This window comes from Crocodylus porosus, unplaced genomic scaffold (assembly GCF_001723895.1).
Source record: "Crocodylus porosus isolate Cpor-Errol unplaced genomic scaffold, CroPor_comp1, whole genome shotgun sequence".
Lineage (NCBI taxonomy): Eukaryota > Metazoa > Chordata > Crocodylia > Crocodylidae > Crocodylus > Crocodylus porosus.
The window spans coordinates 2,755,784-2,773,260 of record NW_017728940.1 but is presented as its reverse complement, the minus strand read 5'-3'; the positions used below and the strand labels follow the sequence as shown (position 1 = coordinate 2,773,260).

The window sequence follows — 17,477 nt, the reverse complement described above, 5'->3', positions numbered from 1 at the left end:
GGTCGAAACCGACCCATCCACCACGACTCTCTGGGTGCGACCCTCCAGCCAATTCTCCACCCACCGGACTGTGCAGTTGTTTCCTTTGACATTGCTCTCTCCCCCATTGCTGAACTGCCTTCCAGTTGTGAAATAATATGGGCTTTGTCAGCGCTGTAGGGTCCCTTTAGCATTAGTACCTGCACATTGCCTTCCTATGCAGGCCGCACTATCATTTGCCCCCTGTACCCAGTAAGTGTATTGAGGGCCTCTTCCCCTTCTAACCCTCCCTCTTTAAGAAGGCCCTCTAGGCCCCCACTGTAAGTGGGATTGAGGGATCCTCCAATGTGAGCATTTAGCAACCTGCTTCCCTGAAATACATATGAAATCCATTTTGGTGGCCATTATATCAGTTTGAAGGGCAGGAGAAAGCATGGCCTTTCATGGTCTTTCTGCAGTGTTTTTAAGGATGGACCTTGTCCCAGGTTTCTGAGGTTTTTCAGAACTGTGACTCGTTTTTTTCATCTCCCAAGTCTACTTCTCAAAACCTGTACTCAGCTTCAAGAAAGACTAAACTTTTATGGTAGTAAGCCTGCTGTCTTCACGTAGACGAGACGGATGCTTGGGAATATGCTTAGACTAACACCACTCTGCAAGAAGGGTGAAGGGCGGGTGCAGTGTCATCTGTTTCTGATTTAAGGTCTCTAAGTATATGGAGATTTGTGATAACTTAGCCAATTCACCCCCTAGTCCGATTTATGACTTGGTGTTTCCTGTGTGTTACAAGAATGCCCCTGTCTCTGGAGTCTGTAGGGTAACTATGAAATGAAAAGGGTAGGGGGGAGATGTTTCTGATGATTGAAGAGCTGACGGATGGCTCCAGATCATCCTGGCACTTGAACGAATGCCTGGTCAAAAAAAGGCTCCTTCCGTCTTGGAAAGTCATTTTCTTAGTGGCAGCGACTTCAGCTCATACATGGTGCTGCAGACTTGCCCCATGTTTCTCTAAGTGGTGCTAGAGTTTCTTTAATGATCCTGTTTTCTTACATCTGCGTGCCCAACCTGGGCAGTTTTCCACGTGTATAACCACAAATCCAGGCACCGGTTTTGTTAGCTTTTCTATTTGTGGTGGCCTAGAGTCCTTCAAATCTACTTGACATCAGTTTGCTAGCTAGTACTGAGAACAATGGGCCCACACCTCTGTGGATGCCTCATTGTACATGTTTCTATGGCCTGCCTCATTTGGGACTAGAAAGCCCTCGTTAAAGTTCTCTTTCGTTTAAGTTGAGGCTGCCAGCAGAGCTGCCGTGGGTTCTTCAGTTGTTGACCTAAAGCTGTTACGTGGACCCTTTGACCCAGACACTTCTGCAGAACTGCTTGGATTCAGCGTCCAAGAGAATTCTGCTTTGGACTCTGCTCCAAATCCTGTTTCCAGGGTGGAGGATAACACAACTCTCCCTTCCACTTACCTCCAAAACAGCTCTCATCCAGGTACCTCTCGGATACGGTTAGCCAACTTGTTACACAAAGTTCTTTCTAATTAGTGTCCTTTTCTGCAGACAGGAAGGGTGTTTGGTATTGTACCATTGGGGTACTTTTCTTCTATGTCTGGAGGTAAACAAGAGAGGAGGCAACGAGGGAAGAGAGAAATTTCTCTTGAGGCTGCTGGCATTGTACAAAATCTGATCAGAAGCTGCAACAGATTGACTCATTAGGGAAAGAAAAATTTCTAAGGGAAGCAATCCTCTTGCAGGATGTGCCCACCCACTCTCCTCCCACCAAGTGCTTTGCATCTAGGCTTTATTTTTCTTTGGGACATGTCTTTTTTTTTTATTGTGTGTTGATAACTCACTTTGTATTGTCTTGTCCTGGAAGCTTCCACTTGCGCAATGGAAGCAACTGCGTGCTTGGAGGGCAGGGTTTATAGTTTGTGGAGTATGATGGTTGCTGTGAAATCTGGCTTGTGCCTTCTGCTGTTCGCGTTGCCTTTGGGGCAGAGAAGCCCGTAAGAGCTCCGCAAACCCGGTGCTAAAATGACAAAGACCTAGGAGTAGGGACCTGGTTAGACGCCTTCAGAGAAGCCGAATTGCACGAGAGTTTCTTGATTAGGAAATGATTGGCCGTCCTGTGGGTCGTCGCCATCTCCTCATGTACCAGCACTCGGTTCTGGTGTCTGGACAGGTCCCTGTGGAGCGCTTCCACTCTGAAGTGTGGTCCGTGGGATTTTGCTGTTCTGCCCCACACACAAGCACATTTCACCCGTCTGATTACGCAGACCTTGGGCACAGGTGTTGGTTTCAACATTTGAATGATACACAGCTACCACTAATACCACAGCAGAGCTTTTTGCTGGTTTATTGTCTGTTTATAATGCTAACCGTGGACTTCAGTGTTGAATGTTTTTACATGCTTCTCCATCCTGTGATCTGCTTCCTCCTTCTCCTAGAAGTCCAGTTCCTCTACTACCACCAATGAGAAGATTACCAAATTGTACGAGCTGGGTGGTGAACCAGAAAGGAAGCTTTGGGTAGACCGTTACCTGGCCTTCACCGAAGAAAAAGCAATGGGCATGACCAATCTCCCAGCTGTGGGCAGGAAACCCCTAGACCTTTACCGGCTCTACATCTCCGTAAAGGAAATTGGAGGACTGACTCAGGTGAGCAGCCAGAAGCCAACGAGATGTGATGCAGGCTAAATAATTGTCTGTGTCTGCATAGCAGCCTCAGTTTCTCAACGGCAAGTTACAGGCAACAGGATTCAGGCTTGACTTGATTCTTTATGTTAGGGCTGATATTTTTTTTATTAGTATTATCTAATAAAAAATTAATAGTATTTCTAAGAGCCAGCTTGCTTAAACCAGCTGAGGCAAACTTTCAGTGCTCCAAGAGAGTTGCCTGTCTTCAGTCTTGCCAGCCAGGGAGCTGCACCAAGTATAGAGAGCAGCTCTGGCACCTCCCAGACTTTTTTATCAGCATCGTTGCATCTGGGCCTTGTGGCTGCTTTTTGTGTGCTGCTTGGTGGTGGCTGCCCCTGGAGGGATGGGTTAATGGATGACGGGATGGGTTAATGTTTTTAATCCACGGTTTCAGTCCAGCTGTGGCTGTTAACGCTCACTGCTGCTTTTGTTTACCTGGTACGTGCTGGGGGGAAAATCTAACTCTGATTCTGGAGGGTGTTCTGAAATGGAAAATGACTTGGATTTAGGTTTCGATCCTGTTGTTTGGTCATGCAGGTCAACAAAAACAAGAAATGGCGGGAGTTAGCCACCAATCTCAATGTGGGCACGTCTAGCAGTGCAGCCAGTTCTTTGAAGAAGCAGTATATCCAGTGTCTCTATGCCTTTGAGTGCAAGATCGAGCGAGGCGAAGACCCTCCTCCAGACATCTTTGCAGCTGCTGATTCAAAGAAGTCCCAGACTAAGATACAACCTCCATCTCCAGGTGAGTGTAAAGACCAGCTCTAGGACTGTCACTCAAGCACATCTATTAGTGCCCAACAGACGGGGCCTTATGTGCCATGCAGTCAGCTGGATCCAGACTTTATTGCAAGGCCGTCAGGTCTGCTGCAAAGCAGAAGGTCTGTGACAGGTAAATGCATTCAAAATGGAGGCCTTTATCCAGCTACATCTGCCAGTAAATAGTAGTGAGTAAAGCATGTGTTGTGTGGCACGTGCAATTATTCTGTGCTGCCATTAACTCCTGAATTTTCTGCATATATTAATACTGACAATGTATCAGTGTGTTAGGGAAGGTGTGGAGAGAAGGGAGCCTGGGGTTGGCTTTTCAGGGTGATCTCCATGTCTTCTTGCAGCAACATGGGTGACTGCTGAGCTTTGGGAACCTTGCAGAAAAGTAGTGCGTTTACATCCGCACAAATGGTCTCTTTGTGGTAGTGAATGCTTCAGGGCGCTGTGCAGTTGCCTGCCATGTTGGCTATCTTCTCATGGCTGGCTGCAAGTGTTAAGGACGTTCTTAGCTCTGCTTGCGCTTTTTCCTTTTCTCTATCAAGTTTATTGAGGCTAGTTGGTGGGGTTTGAGTTTCAGACCAGCTCTGGGGTAAGTTTTAGCGCTGATGGATCAAGTATTCTCTGTTCTTTTGTGCCTAGTTTAGCTTTCTGGAGAGTCTCAGTTCCTGGATGTCACGTCTGATCAAGACGATAAGAAACAGGAGACAAAGGCTGGGCTAAAGCAGTGCATACTTTATTCTCTCATTTCTCTGCAGTCTGATACCCTCTTTACTTTTTGTATTAGGTAGGGCCATTCCCTGGTTTGTTGTGGAATGCGTTGGCTCTTTATGCCGCAGCTAATTTGCCTTCAGGTCCTAGTAATGATGAAGACCTGAAAGGCCAGATCCTTGAGTACATCTGTTTAGGATCCCATTGACATGCAGAGGCAAAACAGTTTTGTTTGCTTTGAAAGACTTCACCATAGAGAAGCCTCCACCTTTGGTTTTGGGAGGGGCATTTTTGCCTAGCTCCAAAGTGTTGGAATAAGCCCTGTTGTCCTACAACTCCAGGCCTGCACATTTGTCATCAGGGACCTCCTTTGTTCTGATGGCTTCCAATACCAGGTAAGGCAGGTGGGTGTCTCCCACTTCCCAGTGAAGCTGAGCTTTTAGGCTGTACAAGTCCTCTTCCCTTCTTGATCAGACGTGCAGGTTCTTCAGTAATCCATCCACCCCAGCACAGCTCCCCACTGGCTGGAAGTTGCAGCGGGGCTGCAACCGGGGAACGGGGAGGGCAGGAAGAAATGGCAGCGGTGTGGGCACAGCTGGAAGCTTCCCAGCCCCAGCACAGCTCCTTATTGTCCAGCTCTGTGGGCCAGCTGTTGCCAACCCCTGCCACATGGAAATGCTTCTGATATGGGGGATGTAACAACAGAGTCGCTGTTCTGGCAGCTGCTGAGGCGCAGTGGTACGTCTAGGAAGTGCTTGGAGCCCCCCTGGATGCCGCCAGATCAGGTGAAATGCTGGGAGTTGCTCAATATTCTTCATGCTGTTTTGTGAGTCTTCAGAGGCTGTTTCTTTCCCCATCCTCTTTCACCTATGGGGCTTTCCTTGAAGTATGGGTATTGAAGGACAGTGAGGCCAGCAGATAACCTTGCTTCCTTAATCCCCATTCTTGCCTTTCTCCAAAAGGCAAGGGTGTGGTTACCACTGTTGTCTTTAAGCTCCTCTGTTTGAAGAAGCCGTCGTCTTTTTTTTTTTTTTTTTTCCCTCCCCACCTCTGGCCAATATTCACACAATGACTTGCCTGTACTGGATAGGAATGAACTAGTGTCTGATGTCATACATCTGCTTTGCCTGGATACCATCATGTCTGCCCCTGTGTTGCTTCTGATGGCTGTAGGCAGTTTCAGGAGTTGCTGGTTTGGATTATCACCTGTCTAAGAAACTTTCAGCTTTTTTCATTTATAATATATTTGATGGGAAATCCTTCCCCATTGACTAAGGCTTGGCGGTTTCCAACACCTGCATTTCTGAGGTTCTCCAATGGAACAGCACCTTTTTCTACTCTTTGCTCCCAAGCCTTTGGTTTTTTTCTCCCATCAGTAAGAAGTTTGAAGAGCTCCAGGAATGATTATTCTTCCCCTTCTGACAATATACCCTAAGCCCATGGAGCAGAAGTAACAAGGCTTGATTCTCAGTGGGTATTTTGGTTGTGGGGAGGGAGTGAACAGAAAATGCAACAACGGATTTGTTCCTCCTTGACTTGGAGCTAGGATCTGCTATAGATTAAATTGATTGAGGCCATAGTTTTTAGTTTAATTTGTCCATTCTGGGACAGACAATCTTGGTGTCCCTTGATCTCCAAATTATCTTCTGTGCTCACAAGACCTTGTAATCTAGAAAAGCAGTCTTGTATCCCAAGCCAGTCTCTGTACTGAACTGGATTAATTCTGATCTCTCAAAATTAGTAAATGTGCAGAGTTTGGGTAGTTGTTGGAGTAATGTTGTAGCCACGATAGTCCAGGAAATGTGAGGGGCAAGGATTTTTGTGGCTGATACCTTTTATGGGACCAAATATTTGGGTGTCTCTTGGAAATCCAGGAAACAAGTCATGTTGAAATTCCACCCTAGATGTGGGAAAGCCTTTCCTTGAGTTAAGAGGATAGACTCTGCTTCTGTTCTGATCTGCTTTTATGCAATCTTTTGCAAACTGATCGAAATTGAAGTCTGCCTTGGTAGGTCCTTGATCAAAGCGCACTTCTTGTGTCCCACTGGCAGCTCTTATGGAATTTATCCATTCCTCAAATCATAAAAATTCCTTTAAGGACTACATCGTTCTTTCCACTGGTCAGGAAAGCTGTCCTGACGTGGGATTTAACTTCACTGCACTCTTCAAGATTTGTCATGACTTGTCACTTTAAATTTGGCCTCAAGTAGCAATTGAGTTCTACTTAAGCTCGACCACTAATTTCTCCACAGCTTGCTTTCTGAGACCTTCCTATTAGCTGAGATATGAAGCTGTATAAGGGAGATGTTAAGTGTGTTTGGAATTTGTTTGGATAGGGCTAAGGCATTTAGAAAGCCACTTAAAGCTTCTTGTAGCATTTGGAGATCTGTGGAGCAGGGATGCCATTTCCACTTGGTGCCCGTCCAAGTCTATCAGCGTGCCTACATTTTTACTATGTTTGAGCTTGTGTGATGTTACATGCAAATTTGAAGACTCTTTTCTAAGGGTGTGGGAACACCGATGCCTTGCATCAGTAGTGGAAATCTGCAGGACTGCTCCCTTGGCTTCCCTTTGTACATTCATGCAGCGCTGCTCTTTTGACTTGTAGAGCTGAGCCGTGATGTAAGAGGGCCATTCTGCAGTCCACGTGTGAATTCCTCGTTCGGTCTTCACTGGGGTTTGTCTGTGGGAACATGCAGAGGCAGTAGCTGTGGTCTTTTCAGACATGCCTCCTACATTTGTTCTCCTTCCCTCTTCCTCAAAGTTTTCTCAAGGACTCTTGGACTGGCCAGAAGGAGCGGTGGAGGTTTGGGACCACATGGTTGCCCCTCAGACTTGGCCCAGTCCCTCCAAAGGAGCAGTCATGTCCCAGCAGGCACTGCTGTTCTAGCAGGCCCCTTGACGCTCACCTCGGGGAGTGCCCGACACATGGACACGTGCAGAGAGCCCCATTTTGTGGGAAGCAACCTTGCTTCTTAGCAGCTGTGTAGAGGTTGGTAGGACACTTGGCACTGGGGAAGCATGAGCGTTGAGAGAATTTGTGTAGTGACAGCAATGTCTGACAGACGCCAGGCGCCTGCTGAAGGCATCTAGTGTTGTGCAGATGCTTCTCCTCTCTTGTGGACAAGGAAATGGTGACTTGACTTTTTTCCCCCTTTCCCTGTTTGGAAGGTTGATCTGCCGTCCAGTTCTTCCGCTTGTCCACTGCTGAATCAACAACAGCCGTGCCTAGTAGATATTAGGAAAAACATTCTCGCTAGGAGGATAGTGAAGCACTGGAACAGGTTATCCAGAGAGGTGGTGGACTCTCCATCCTTGAACCTTTTGAAGACCCAGCAAGACAAAGCCTTGGCTGGGATGAGACCACAGGAAGACTAGGTGTGACCTTCCTGAGGTCCCTTCCAGCCTTAACTTTCTATGATTCTATTAGCTAAATATGTCTAACAGTAAGGATCGTTTGACCCTCACACATCAGGATACAGATTTCACATCCCATGAAGCAGTTGACCTCTGTGGGCACTTAGGTGTTGCTTCAGGGCCTTTACCAACTTAGAAAGTAAATGGAGGCAAGTCTTATTTCAGCCCTGGTCGCTTGTGAAAAGAGAGAAGAATTCGTGCATTGGAATTGGTTGTTCAGATGAAAACCGGTGGAAGTCTAAGTGATGACTTTTTTTTTTCTAGCTGTGGCATCTGTGGAGGCTTTGCCAGTAGTGACACTGTGTAAGGCAGGGGTGGGCAACCTGCGGCCGTTTGGAAGCTGGTCACCATGTGCTCGTGCAAAGATTCAACTTCTGGAGAGCCGCAGGTTGGCCACCCTGGCGTAGGGCAGTGAGGGTGTCTGATGCAGGTTTCCAGTGCAGGATGGCTCCGGGCCATCATGTACATAAAACTGAGCATGCAGAAAGCCTCTCCAGAGGTGTAAGAGGCTGCTCACCACTTCCTGGGCAGGTCGGCCACGGGTTGTCTCCGGCCTTCTCGGGTTCCTGCATGCGAATGAATGGCTGCCTGTCTCCTGGGCGGCCCAGTACCCAGCACGGCACTGGCGCGTCTCCAGCTGTTTGTAAATCCGAGTGGGGGGGGGCCAGGACAACGAATGGCAGCGACACGGGGAATGTCTTGCCTCTTCCTGTTGATGTCAGTGCATCTGTAATGCGGTGGAAGCTAGCACTGAGTTCCCAGGGGAACGGAACGGAGCCGAGCTGAAATGGTAATGAATAGGGAAGGACAGCATGGGGGAGGAGTCCTGAATGAAATTCCCTGCTGAGCTCTGCCCTTCCTTCTGGAGACGTCCCCAGACGGGGAGGAAGGGAGAGACGGACAGGGTGCCAGGAAGGTGGGGTGTAAACAAACATGACCCGCCTCTGACCTCAGAGGATTTTAATGAATAGCTGAAATGAGTCATCAGCCCGGCGAGGCTGAAGCAGAGGGCTATCGGGTGCCGGGAATGGTAGCTAATGGAAACATTAATTAAGAGTTCAGCGCCTGCCAGCTGCGAGGCGTGTAGGGACCTGAGAGGTGACACCGTTGCGGCAGTTCCGCCGGAGGAGAGGAACTCCTCGAGCTGGCACCGCGCTCGCGGGCACGTGGTGGCGTAGGGGTTTCAGCGAGGGTTTGCCACCCCGAGTTCATCCGTACTTGTGTGAGAGCCAAACGAGAGAGCTCCTGCATAATAAAATGACTCTTCAGCGGGATGCAGGGGGTTTTTCCTCTCTTGCCAGAGTTGGCGAGTGGCATGGTGAACTTGCCTGGGGTCGAGGGCAAGACAGTGCAGGGCTTCTGTCCACTAGGGATGACTGTGGCTGATGGAGAGATGCTGTCTCTGCAGCACCTTCCTGAGATAACCTTGAGAGCTGGTGCACGACGGTGGGATGGTGTTTAAGAGCGGGGAGGGATGGAGACGCAAAGTCGTAAGGATTCTTGTTGCTTCACGTACCACGCACGGGAGTCTGCACCCTGGTACGCTGTGCTCATCCTGTCTGCCTGCCTTGCTCACGTTTCAATCCTGGATCTACCTTGCCTTCAGGTGTTTTCTTCTGGGAAGTTTTGGGCAGTCTCTTGTGCCTGGCAGACCCACTCACGCAACTGCTCTTTCCTTCCAGCGGGTTCAGGCTCTATGCAGGGTCCCCAGACACCTCAGTCCACCAGCAGCTCTATGGCAGAAGGAGGAGACTTGAAACCCCCGACTCCAGCATCAACACCACACAGTCAGATGCCCCCTTTGTCAGGCATCAGGTATCACACTGCTGCAAGTGGGAGGGCGTGCAGTGCTCGCCAGGCCTAGGGAGGCTTTTGCCAGTGTCACTGGCTTGTGGGCTGAAGCGAGCGCTTGGGTTAGTTTTGGTTTGCAGTAACTCATGGCAAAGCTGTAGAATTTGCATCTGGGTAACCACAGCTCTTCTCTCTCAGGATTTAGGCTGAGGAGAGGGTTATGGAGCGGGGTGGGCATCATTCTTTGAAATGAGAAGAGGATTTTTTTCCTCTTGGTGGGCTCCGTGGGATGAGTCGTGAGATCCATCCTCCTTTCTGGGGAAGCGAAGCTTCAGTGGTGAGGCAGAGAGTGGTCGGGGGCTTTCTCACCACGTGTTTTTGCATTACACCAGGAGCAACTCAGTTGGCCTTCAGGATGCCTTTGCAGATGGCAGTGATCCCACGTTCCAGAAGCGGAACTCCATGACTCCAAATCCAGGGTACCAGCCCAGCATGAATACCTCTGACATGATGGGTCGCATGTCCTACGAGCCAAATAAGGATCCTTATAGCAGTATGAGGAAAGGTGAGGAGGTTCTGGCTTGTCTTCACTTATTGTTCAGGGGCACTGACCCCATCGGATGCCCTAAATGTGCCTTGGGAATACACACCTGTGCTCCCAAGGTCTCTTGTCCTTCTCCACCAAACACATCTTCCTGTGCTGATCATCATTTTTTTTTCCCCACCTTCTTTCAGCTCCTGGAAGTGATCCCTTCCTGTCCTCAGGGCAGGGCCCCAACAGTGCTATGGGTGACCCTTATAATCGTGCTGCAGGTCCAGGAATGGGTAACATGGCCATTGGGCAACGGCAACACTATCCCTATGGAGGGCCTTACGAGCGAGTGAGGTGAGTGCGTGCACCTGCCCATTGCTGGATTCTGTGCGGCGCGGTGACCGCCCCGGTTGCTTCTTCCCAGCAGGGGAACGGAGCAACATACTTCTGTGTTTTTTTTTATGCAGGACGGAGGCTGGAATGGGACCTGAGGGCAGCTTGGGCACCGGCACGCCACAGCCCAACATCTTGCCTTCCACCCCTGACTCGGGGATGTACTCTCCCAGCCGCTATCCACAGCAGCAGCAGCAGCAGCAGCAACAGCAGCAGAGGTAGGTGCACAAAATGGCTTCTGGCAGTTCAGTAGAAAACCTCCTGCCAGGGAGAGGGCGTTATTGCTCCACTTGTGCCTCCCAGAAGTCATGTGCTGTTCTGTCTCTCTCTGCAGACATGATTCCTATGGCAATCAGTTTTCCACTCAAGGCACATCTTCTGGCAGCCCCTTCCCTAGCCAGCAAACCACCATGTATCAGCAGCAACAGCAGGTGAGTTCTCCTTGAGTCTCCACTTTGGCCGACTGACAAAGATATGGGCGATTTCTTGTCTCTTCTGCTTTGTGCAAATGAGTGTCCGCCACGATAGCTGTCTGCAGCACTGGATCCTATTTAGTGTCTCAGTTACATGCCTAGTGTAACCTTCCCATAGTCCTGGTAGTTTGCAAGTTGTTAAGTGGGTTTTATTTGTGCGGTGCTGGGTTATGGGCGTTCCGGATTGTGTAGAGAGTACAACAGGGGGTCCTGCTAGCGGGCGTTCTGTGAAGTGAGGGCTCTGCAGATACCAAGAGCCCAGGCAGCTTCATTTGGTGGTTCCTTCTCTCTTCCTAAGCTTATCTGAACCCCATGGAGTTTCTGTAGCATTTTAGTTCACGGACTGGGTGAGCTTGTTCGCTGGTAGCTTTGTGGTTCTGAGCAGCCACCTCTGGGTGGGATCCTTCTACGCAAGTCAGAATTTCATGGGATATTCTCATTTGCTGAGCCGAACACCAGAGATGTTGGAGTTCCCTCCAGTCCTTTATTCCCACAAGACTTCTGCTGCTTGGCTTTCTCAAGGAAAAGTTTACTGTAGCCCGTATTAAGATTATGAAGAGGAGGCTCTTAGTTTGTTCTTCATAGCCATGTTTCTGTCTCTTGTTCCCTCACTGATTTTTTGGGTTGTGTCCTGTTTGGCTTGTAAGCCTCAGTAGAAGGCAGTTACAGAGCTCTGCTAAGGATAATTGCAGCCATGCTGCAACCAGAGCCAAAGGCCCTGAGCCAAGGGCTCCCACTCCTCTGGTACTTCACTGCTTGCTAGGTCTTGCGTCTGAAGCAGGTTGAGGAAAGTAGGACTCCTAGGTAGAAATGGGGCTGGGACATGAGGGGTCTGGGATTTAGTCTTGGCTCTGATTTTTCTTCATACAGGCTTAAAAACGGGGCAGGGATCGGCTTACTTTTGTGAGATGACTTGGGATCTGTGACAAAAGGGACAGCTAGAAATTACAAGGCAATTTTTGAGGCTTCAGCGGAAGTTTTACCCTACTTCTCATCTGTTCAGTGGGAAAGTAATAAGTTTGGATGTTTGGAAAGGAACTTGAATCCACATAGAGATTTTTGTGTAGCGAACCTGTACCAAGAATTGAGGCTCTTTCACTAGCCCATAGCTTGCCCTGAAAGCATCTTGACATCAGGCTGCTGGAAGGGAACTGCTGTGGCTTGTAGGTTGTGGTCTCTTCCGAGCTAACATAGGAGGGTTGGTCTCGCCTCATCCCAGCGTGAGCTGGACCATAGCATTCGTGTGATTAGACAACGCAGAGCTGCTTGTTCTGCCACCCGGTTCTTGTTTCCTGTAAATAATGATGTAAACCCCTTCACGTATCTTCCTTGTAGAACTATAAGCGGCCGATGGATGGCACTTACGGTCCCCCTGCCAAGCGGCACGAAGGGGAGATGTACAACGTACCGTACAGCGCTGGACAGGGGCAGGCACAGCAGCAGCTGCCTGCAGCACAGACCCAGCAACCGAGCCAGCAGCAAACTGCCCAGCCTTCTCCGCAACAGGACATGTACAACCAGTATGGGAGCACGTACCCTGCTACTGACCGCCGGCCCTCTGGAGGGCCCCAGAACCAGTTCCCATTCCAGTTCAGCAGAGAAAGGGTCTCGGCCCCCCCAGGCTCAAACGCTCAGCAGAACATGCCGCCTCAGATGATGGGTGGTCCCATCCAGTCTACTCCAGAGGGGCCGCAGCAGGGCACCATGTGGCAAGGGCGCAATGAAATAGGGTACAGCTATCCAAATCGGCAGAGCACTGGCTCTACGCCCCAGGGGCCTGCTTATCACGGAGTAAACCGAACAGATGAAATCCTACATTCAGATCAGAGGGTCAATCACGAGGGCCCGTGGCCTTCCCATGGCAACCGTCAACCTCCTTATGGCCCTGCTGCCCCCGTGCCCCCAATGACGAGACCCCCACAGTCTAACTACCAGACCCCTCCTAGCATGCAGAATCACATTCCTCAGGTATCCAGCCCAGCACCTCTGCCCAGACCTCTGGAGAACCGCACCTCACCCAGTAAATCTCCGTTCCTGCACTCGGGGATGAAAATGCAGAAGGCAGGACCTCCTGTCCCTGCCTCTCACATAGCACCAGCAGCTGTGCAGCCTCCCATGATACGGAGGGACATCACCTTCCCAGCCGGATCAGTGGAAGCTACACAACCTGTGCTGAAGCAAAGGAGACGGTTGACAGCAAAAGATATTGGTAAGAGTGAGCTCCTGCTGCACTGGGGTAGCATTTGGCCATGGGTATCGGTTAAAGGGACAGGCCTTGCTTTTGGTAGTAAGCTCTTGAAGCTGTGCATCAACAGTGAAGGACCTCACATGGCTTCGGGTCCCATTTTTTCTAGCTGTTGGTTTTCAGTAACAATGGTGATTTCAATGCAGGTGCAGCGCCAGCAATTGCTGGGACGTGCATTCTGTAAAAGCAGTGATTCTCGACCTGAGTGCCTGGGCATCCTTTCAAGGGTGCCACACAGTGTAAGCGCTGCGAGGTGTGCAAATGTGATTTTTGCAAGATAAGCTCAGATATTTCAAACAGGAATCCGTAGCGTTAAAACCGTTCTGATCCATTGTCTTTCTGAGTTATTGGCAACAGGAGAATCGCTCTTGGTTTTTCCATAGTCAGAAATTAAATGAAAACTAAGAGCTGCCATTTTCCGCGGGCTTCCTCGAGTCTAACTAGGTTGAGAACTGCTGCTGTAAATCCTCTCGAAGTGGGTTCTGCTCTACCTGGAATCAGAAAGCAGTACTGGGGACTCTTGTGTTTGAACTCTAGAGGCTCGACGTCATGTTTGTATTACAGGGACTCCTGAAGCCTGGAGGGTGATGATGTCTCTGAAGTCTGGGCTGCTGGCTGAAAGTACGTGGGCCTTAGATACCATAAACATCCTGCTCTATGATGACAACAGCATAATGACCTTCAACCTCAGCCAGGTGGGTGCAGATGCTCTGATAGTGCTTCGAAGGTGAATAACACGCGTTGGGGTTTACCGTGGGCCCGGGAGCAGAGCACAGCTCCTAGCCACGTGTGAAGCTGCCCAACACTTGCAGGAAAGTCACGTACCCGTTGTGCATGTTGGGTTGGGGCCCGGCTGCAGCCAGGTACACTGTACACCCAGCTGCTTGTTTAGACGTGCAGCTCCCTCCTTTGCATTGCATGGGGTAGAGGTTCACATTTCCCTTGGCCGTAAGGACACCCTACAAGAGGGATGGCGGCCTGTCATCTTTGCTACTGTACAGTGCCACTCGTTGCATCCAGCTTCAGTGCTTTGCAGCCCACGGGAATTCCTTACCTTTTCTAAGCTGCCTGTAGCTGGTTGTCTTGTGTGCACGGAGCTGTCTCCTTCCTTTTTACCCCACTACAATATTATCATTACCGTTTCACACCATTGCTTTGCTTCCCCGTGTTTGAGAGAAGAAGGATGTGCCCGAGAAGGGGTGTTAAGGGTACCTGATTTGTGTGCTGACTTTCTCAGAGAAAGGGGGGCCTCACTTTCTAGTGGTCAGAATAACAAACTTGTAATGCACGGGTAGCGTAAAAAAGGAGCCAGCTGACTTTGCTGCTTCAGCTTGTGACCCTCTTCTGCCTGACATCCCCTGTCGCTCACATTGGCTTAACTTGGTCTCTGATTTCTTCCGTGGTTCTTTCTCTCTCTCACAGCTGCCAGGGTTGCTAGAACTCCTGGTGGAATACTTCCGGCGTTGCCTGATTGAAATTTTTGGGATCCTGAAGGAGTATGAGGTGGGAGATCCAGGACAAAGAACACTATTGGATCCCGAAAGGTTCTGCAAGTCTTCAAGTCCCTCTCTTGACGAGGGGGAGTACGAAGAGGAGCCGCAGAGCCCGAACTGTGAGGAGGAAGAGGAGGAGGAAGAGGAGGCTGCCTTTGCGAGCAAGGACAAAGCACCCCTGGAGAGCAGCGAGGAGAAGCTGGTCAGCAAGTTCGACAAGCTTCCGGTCAAGATTGTGCAGAAAAATGACCCCTTTGTGGTAGATTATTCCGACAAGCTGGGGCGCGTGCAGGAGTTTGAGAGCGGGTTGCTGCACTGGCGGATTGGTGGGGGCGACACCACGGAGCACATCCAGACCCACTTCGAGAGCAAAATGGAGCTACCTTGGATTCACCGACGAGCTTCCTGCAGCGCTGCCTCAAGAAAACGTCTAGCAGCCGAGAGCAATCCGGGCGCTAGGGAGGGAGAGAACCCTCCATCTGATGGCCCCCCAGAGAAGAGGATAACGGCCACCATGGATGATATGCTTTCGGCCCGGCCAGGGTCCCTGCCGGAGGAGGAGGAAGAGGTCAAAAACTCGGAAGCAACAAAGGAAAGCAGCAAGTTCCCATTCGGTATCAGTCCAGCTCAGAGCCACAGAAACATAAAAATTCTGGAGGACGAACCTCACAGTAAGGATGAGACGCCCCTGTGCACCCTCCTGGACTGGCAGGACTCTCTTGCCAAACGCTGCATCTGTGTCTCGAATATCATCAGGAGTTTATCGTTTGTGCCGGGCAATGACTTTGAGATGTCTAAACACCCCGGTCTGCTGCTGATTTTAGGGAAACTGATTCTGCTACATCACAAGCATCCAGAGCGCAAACAGGCACCGCTGACGTATGAGAAAGAAGAGGAGCAGGACCAAGGGGTGAGCTGCAACAAGGTGGAGTGGTGGTGGGACTGCTTGGAGATGCTACGTGAAAATACGTTGGTTACCCTGGCCAACATTTCTGGTCAGTTGGACCTCTCCCCTTACCCAGAAAGCATCTGTTTGCCTATCCTGGATGGACTCCTCCACTGGGCAGTTTGTCCGTCAGCAGAGGCCCAGGATCCCTTCCCAACCTTGGGGCCCAGTGCTGTCCTCTCCCCTCAGAGACTGGTTTTGGAAACACTCAGCAAACTCAGCATCCAGGACAACAACGTGGATTTGATTCTTGCGACTCCCCCCTTCAGTCGCTTGGAGAAGCTCTACAGCACCATGGTGCGTTTCCTCAGTGACAGAAAGAACCCGGTGTGTCGAGAGATGGCTGTGGTACTACTGGCCAACTTGGCACAGGGTGACAGCCTGGCAGCTCGAGCGATTGCTGTGCAGAAGGGCAGCATTGGCAACCTGTTGGGCTTCTTGGAGGACAGCCTGGCAGCCACTCAGTTCCAGCAGAGTCAGGCCAGCTTGATGCACATGCAAAACCCACCCTTTGAGTCGACGAGTGTGGACATGATGCGTCGGGCAGCCCGAGCGCTGCTTGCCCTGGCCAAAGTGGACGAGAACCACTCTGAGTTCACATTATACGAGTCGCGGCTGTTGGACATCTCCGTGTCGCCTTTGATGAACTCCTTGGTTTCACAAGTTATTTGTGACGTACTGTTTTTAATTGGCCAGTCATGACAGCTGTGGGATGCCTCTACCCCTGGTGTGCGTGTGCGTGAGTGGAGAACGTAGAAACTGACTGTTGCCCTTTATTTATGCAAAACCACCTCAGAATCCACTGTCTGCCCTGCGCTGTCCTGCTTCTCCCTCGGGGAAGGACGTCCCCCTTCCCTTCTCCCCTTCCCCTGCCCCTCAAATTTGTCCTGAACCCCCGGTTCCAGGAGACAGTTCTGCCTACATAGAAGACTTTTTTTTATTTTAACCAAAGTTACTGTCGTTTACAGTGAGTTTGGGGAAAACGACTTGCCGTGTTACCGCATCGACAGGCACCACTTTCATAACTGTTTTTAAATGGTAAACTCTGAAGGACAAAAGTGACTGCTGAACTCTGTGTGGTTTATCGTTGTACATTCACAATCTTGCAGGAATCAAGAAGTTACCAGTTGTGAACAGACCTTGTCCAATGGAGGCCTGTGCAGTAGAGTGTAGAACTTCATGTACTGTACACCTTAAACTGTAAACATACTGTAATAAGTCTCACATTGAAAAGAAAAAAAAAACGCTGGATCAGCAGCAAGCTGTAGTTTTTAAAAATGTTTTTAGTTAATGTTGAGGAGAAAAAAAGGCTTTTCCCCCAAAGTATCATGTGTGAACCTACAACACCCTGACCTCTTTCTCTCTTCCTCCTTGATTGTATGAATAACCCTGAGATCACCTCTTAGAACTGGTTTTAACCTTTAGCTGCAGCCTGAATGCTGCCACGTGTGTATATATATATGACGTTGTACATTGCACATACCCTCAGATCCCTTGCAGTTTTGTCCCCGTCCTCCCCTCCCCTTTATAGTATGACGAGTTAACGAGTTGATGACCTGCAAAAGCGAGACACAATTATTTAATCTCTTGCCAGACATCTCTCCCTGGAGGATGCTGTACAGGTCTCTGTGTATAAAGTCATTGCTGTCTCAGCAGCCAATCAACTTATAGTTTATTTTTTCCTGTTTTTGTTTTCTTTCTAATCGAGGTGTGAAAAAGTTCTAGGTTCAGTTGAAGTTCCTGATGAAGAAACACAATTGAGATTTTTCAGTGATGAATTCTGCATATTTGTATTTCAGACGATGTAGCTAAAAACTTGATGTAAATTCCTCCCTTTTTTCCTTTTTTGGCTTAATGAATATCATTTATTCAGTATGAAATCTTTATACTATATGTTCCACGTGTTAAGAATAAATGTACATTAAATCTTGGTAAGATGTTTGTGAGGATTTTTATTTATTTTTTTTTACTATATTTTTAGTAGAGAAATGTGAAAGCAACTCCAGTCCCATTGAGGCTAGTATTTCACCTTCT

The 17,477-nt window shown here is 49.4% G+C and overlaps 1 protein-coding gene across 1 annotated transcript in view; it reads left to right on the top strand.

Moving 5' to 3' along the window:
* The window catches only part of ARID1A (AT-rich interaction domain 1A), a 96,781-nt gene extending 79,403 nt beyond the window's left edge, over window positions 1-17,378 (top strand). Inside the window, exons 11-20 of the mRNA XM_019547991.1 lie at window positions 2,426-2,635; window positions 3,212-3,419; window positions 9,253-9,385; window positions 9,754-9,926; window positions 10,097-10,247; window positions 10,361-10,504; window positions 10,621-10,717; window positions 12,095-12,968; window positions 13,569-13,699; window positions 14,427-17,378. Of these exons, the coding sequence (XP_019403536.1) occupies window positions 2,426-2,635; window positions 3,212-3,419; window positions 9,253-9,385; window positions 9,754-9,926; window positions 10,097-10,247; window positions 10,361-10,504; window positions 10,621-10,717; window positions 12,095-12,968; window positions 13,569-13,699; window positions 14,427-16,145 (3,840 nt within the window). The 3' untranslated portion in view covers window positions 16,146-17,378. The remainder of the gene's footprint in view (window positions 1-2,425; window positions 2,636-3,211; window positions 3,420-9,252; window positions 9,386-9,753; window positions 9,927-10,096; window positions 10,248-10,360; window positions 10,505-10,620; window positions 10,718-12,094; window positions 12,969-13,568; window positions 13,700-14,426) is intronic.
* The last annotated feature ends 99 nt before the right edge of the window (window positions 17,379-17,477 follow it).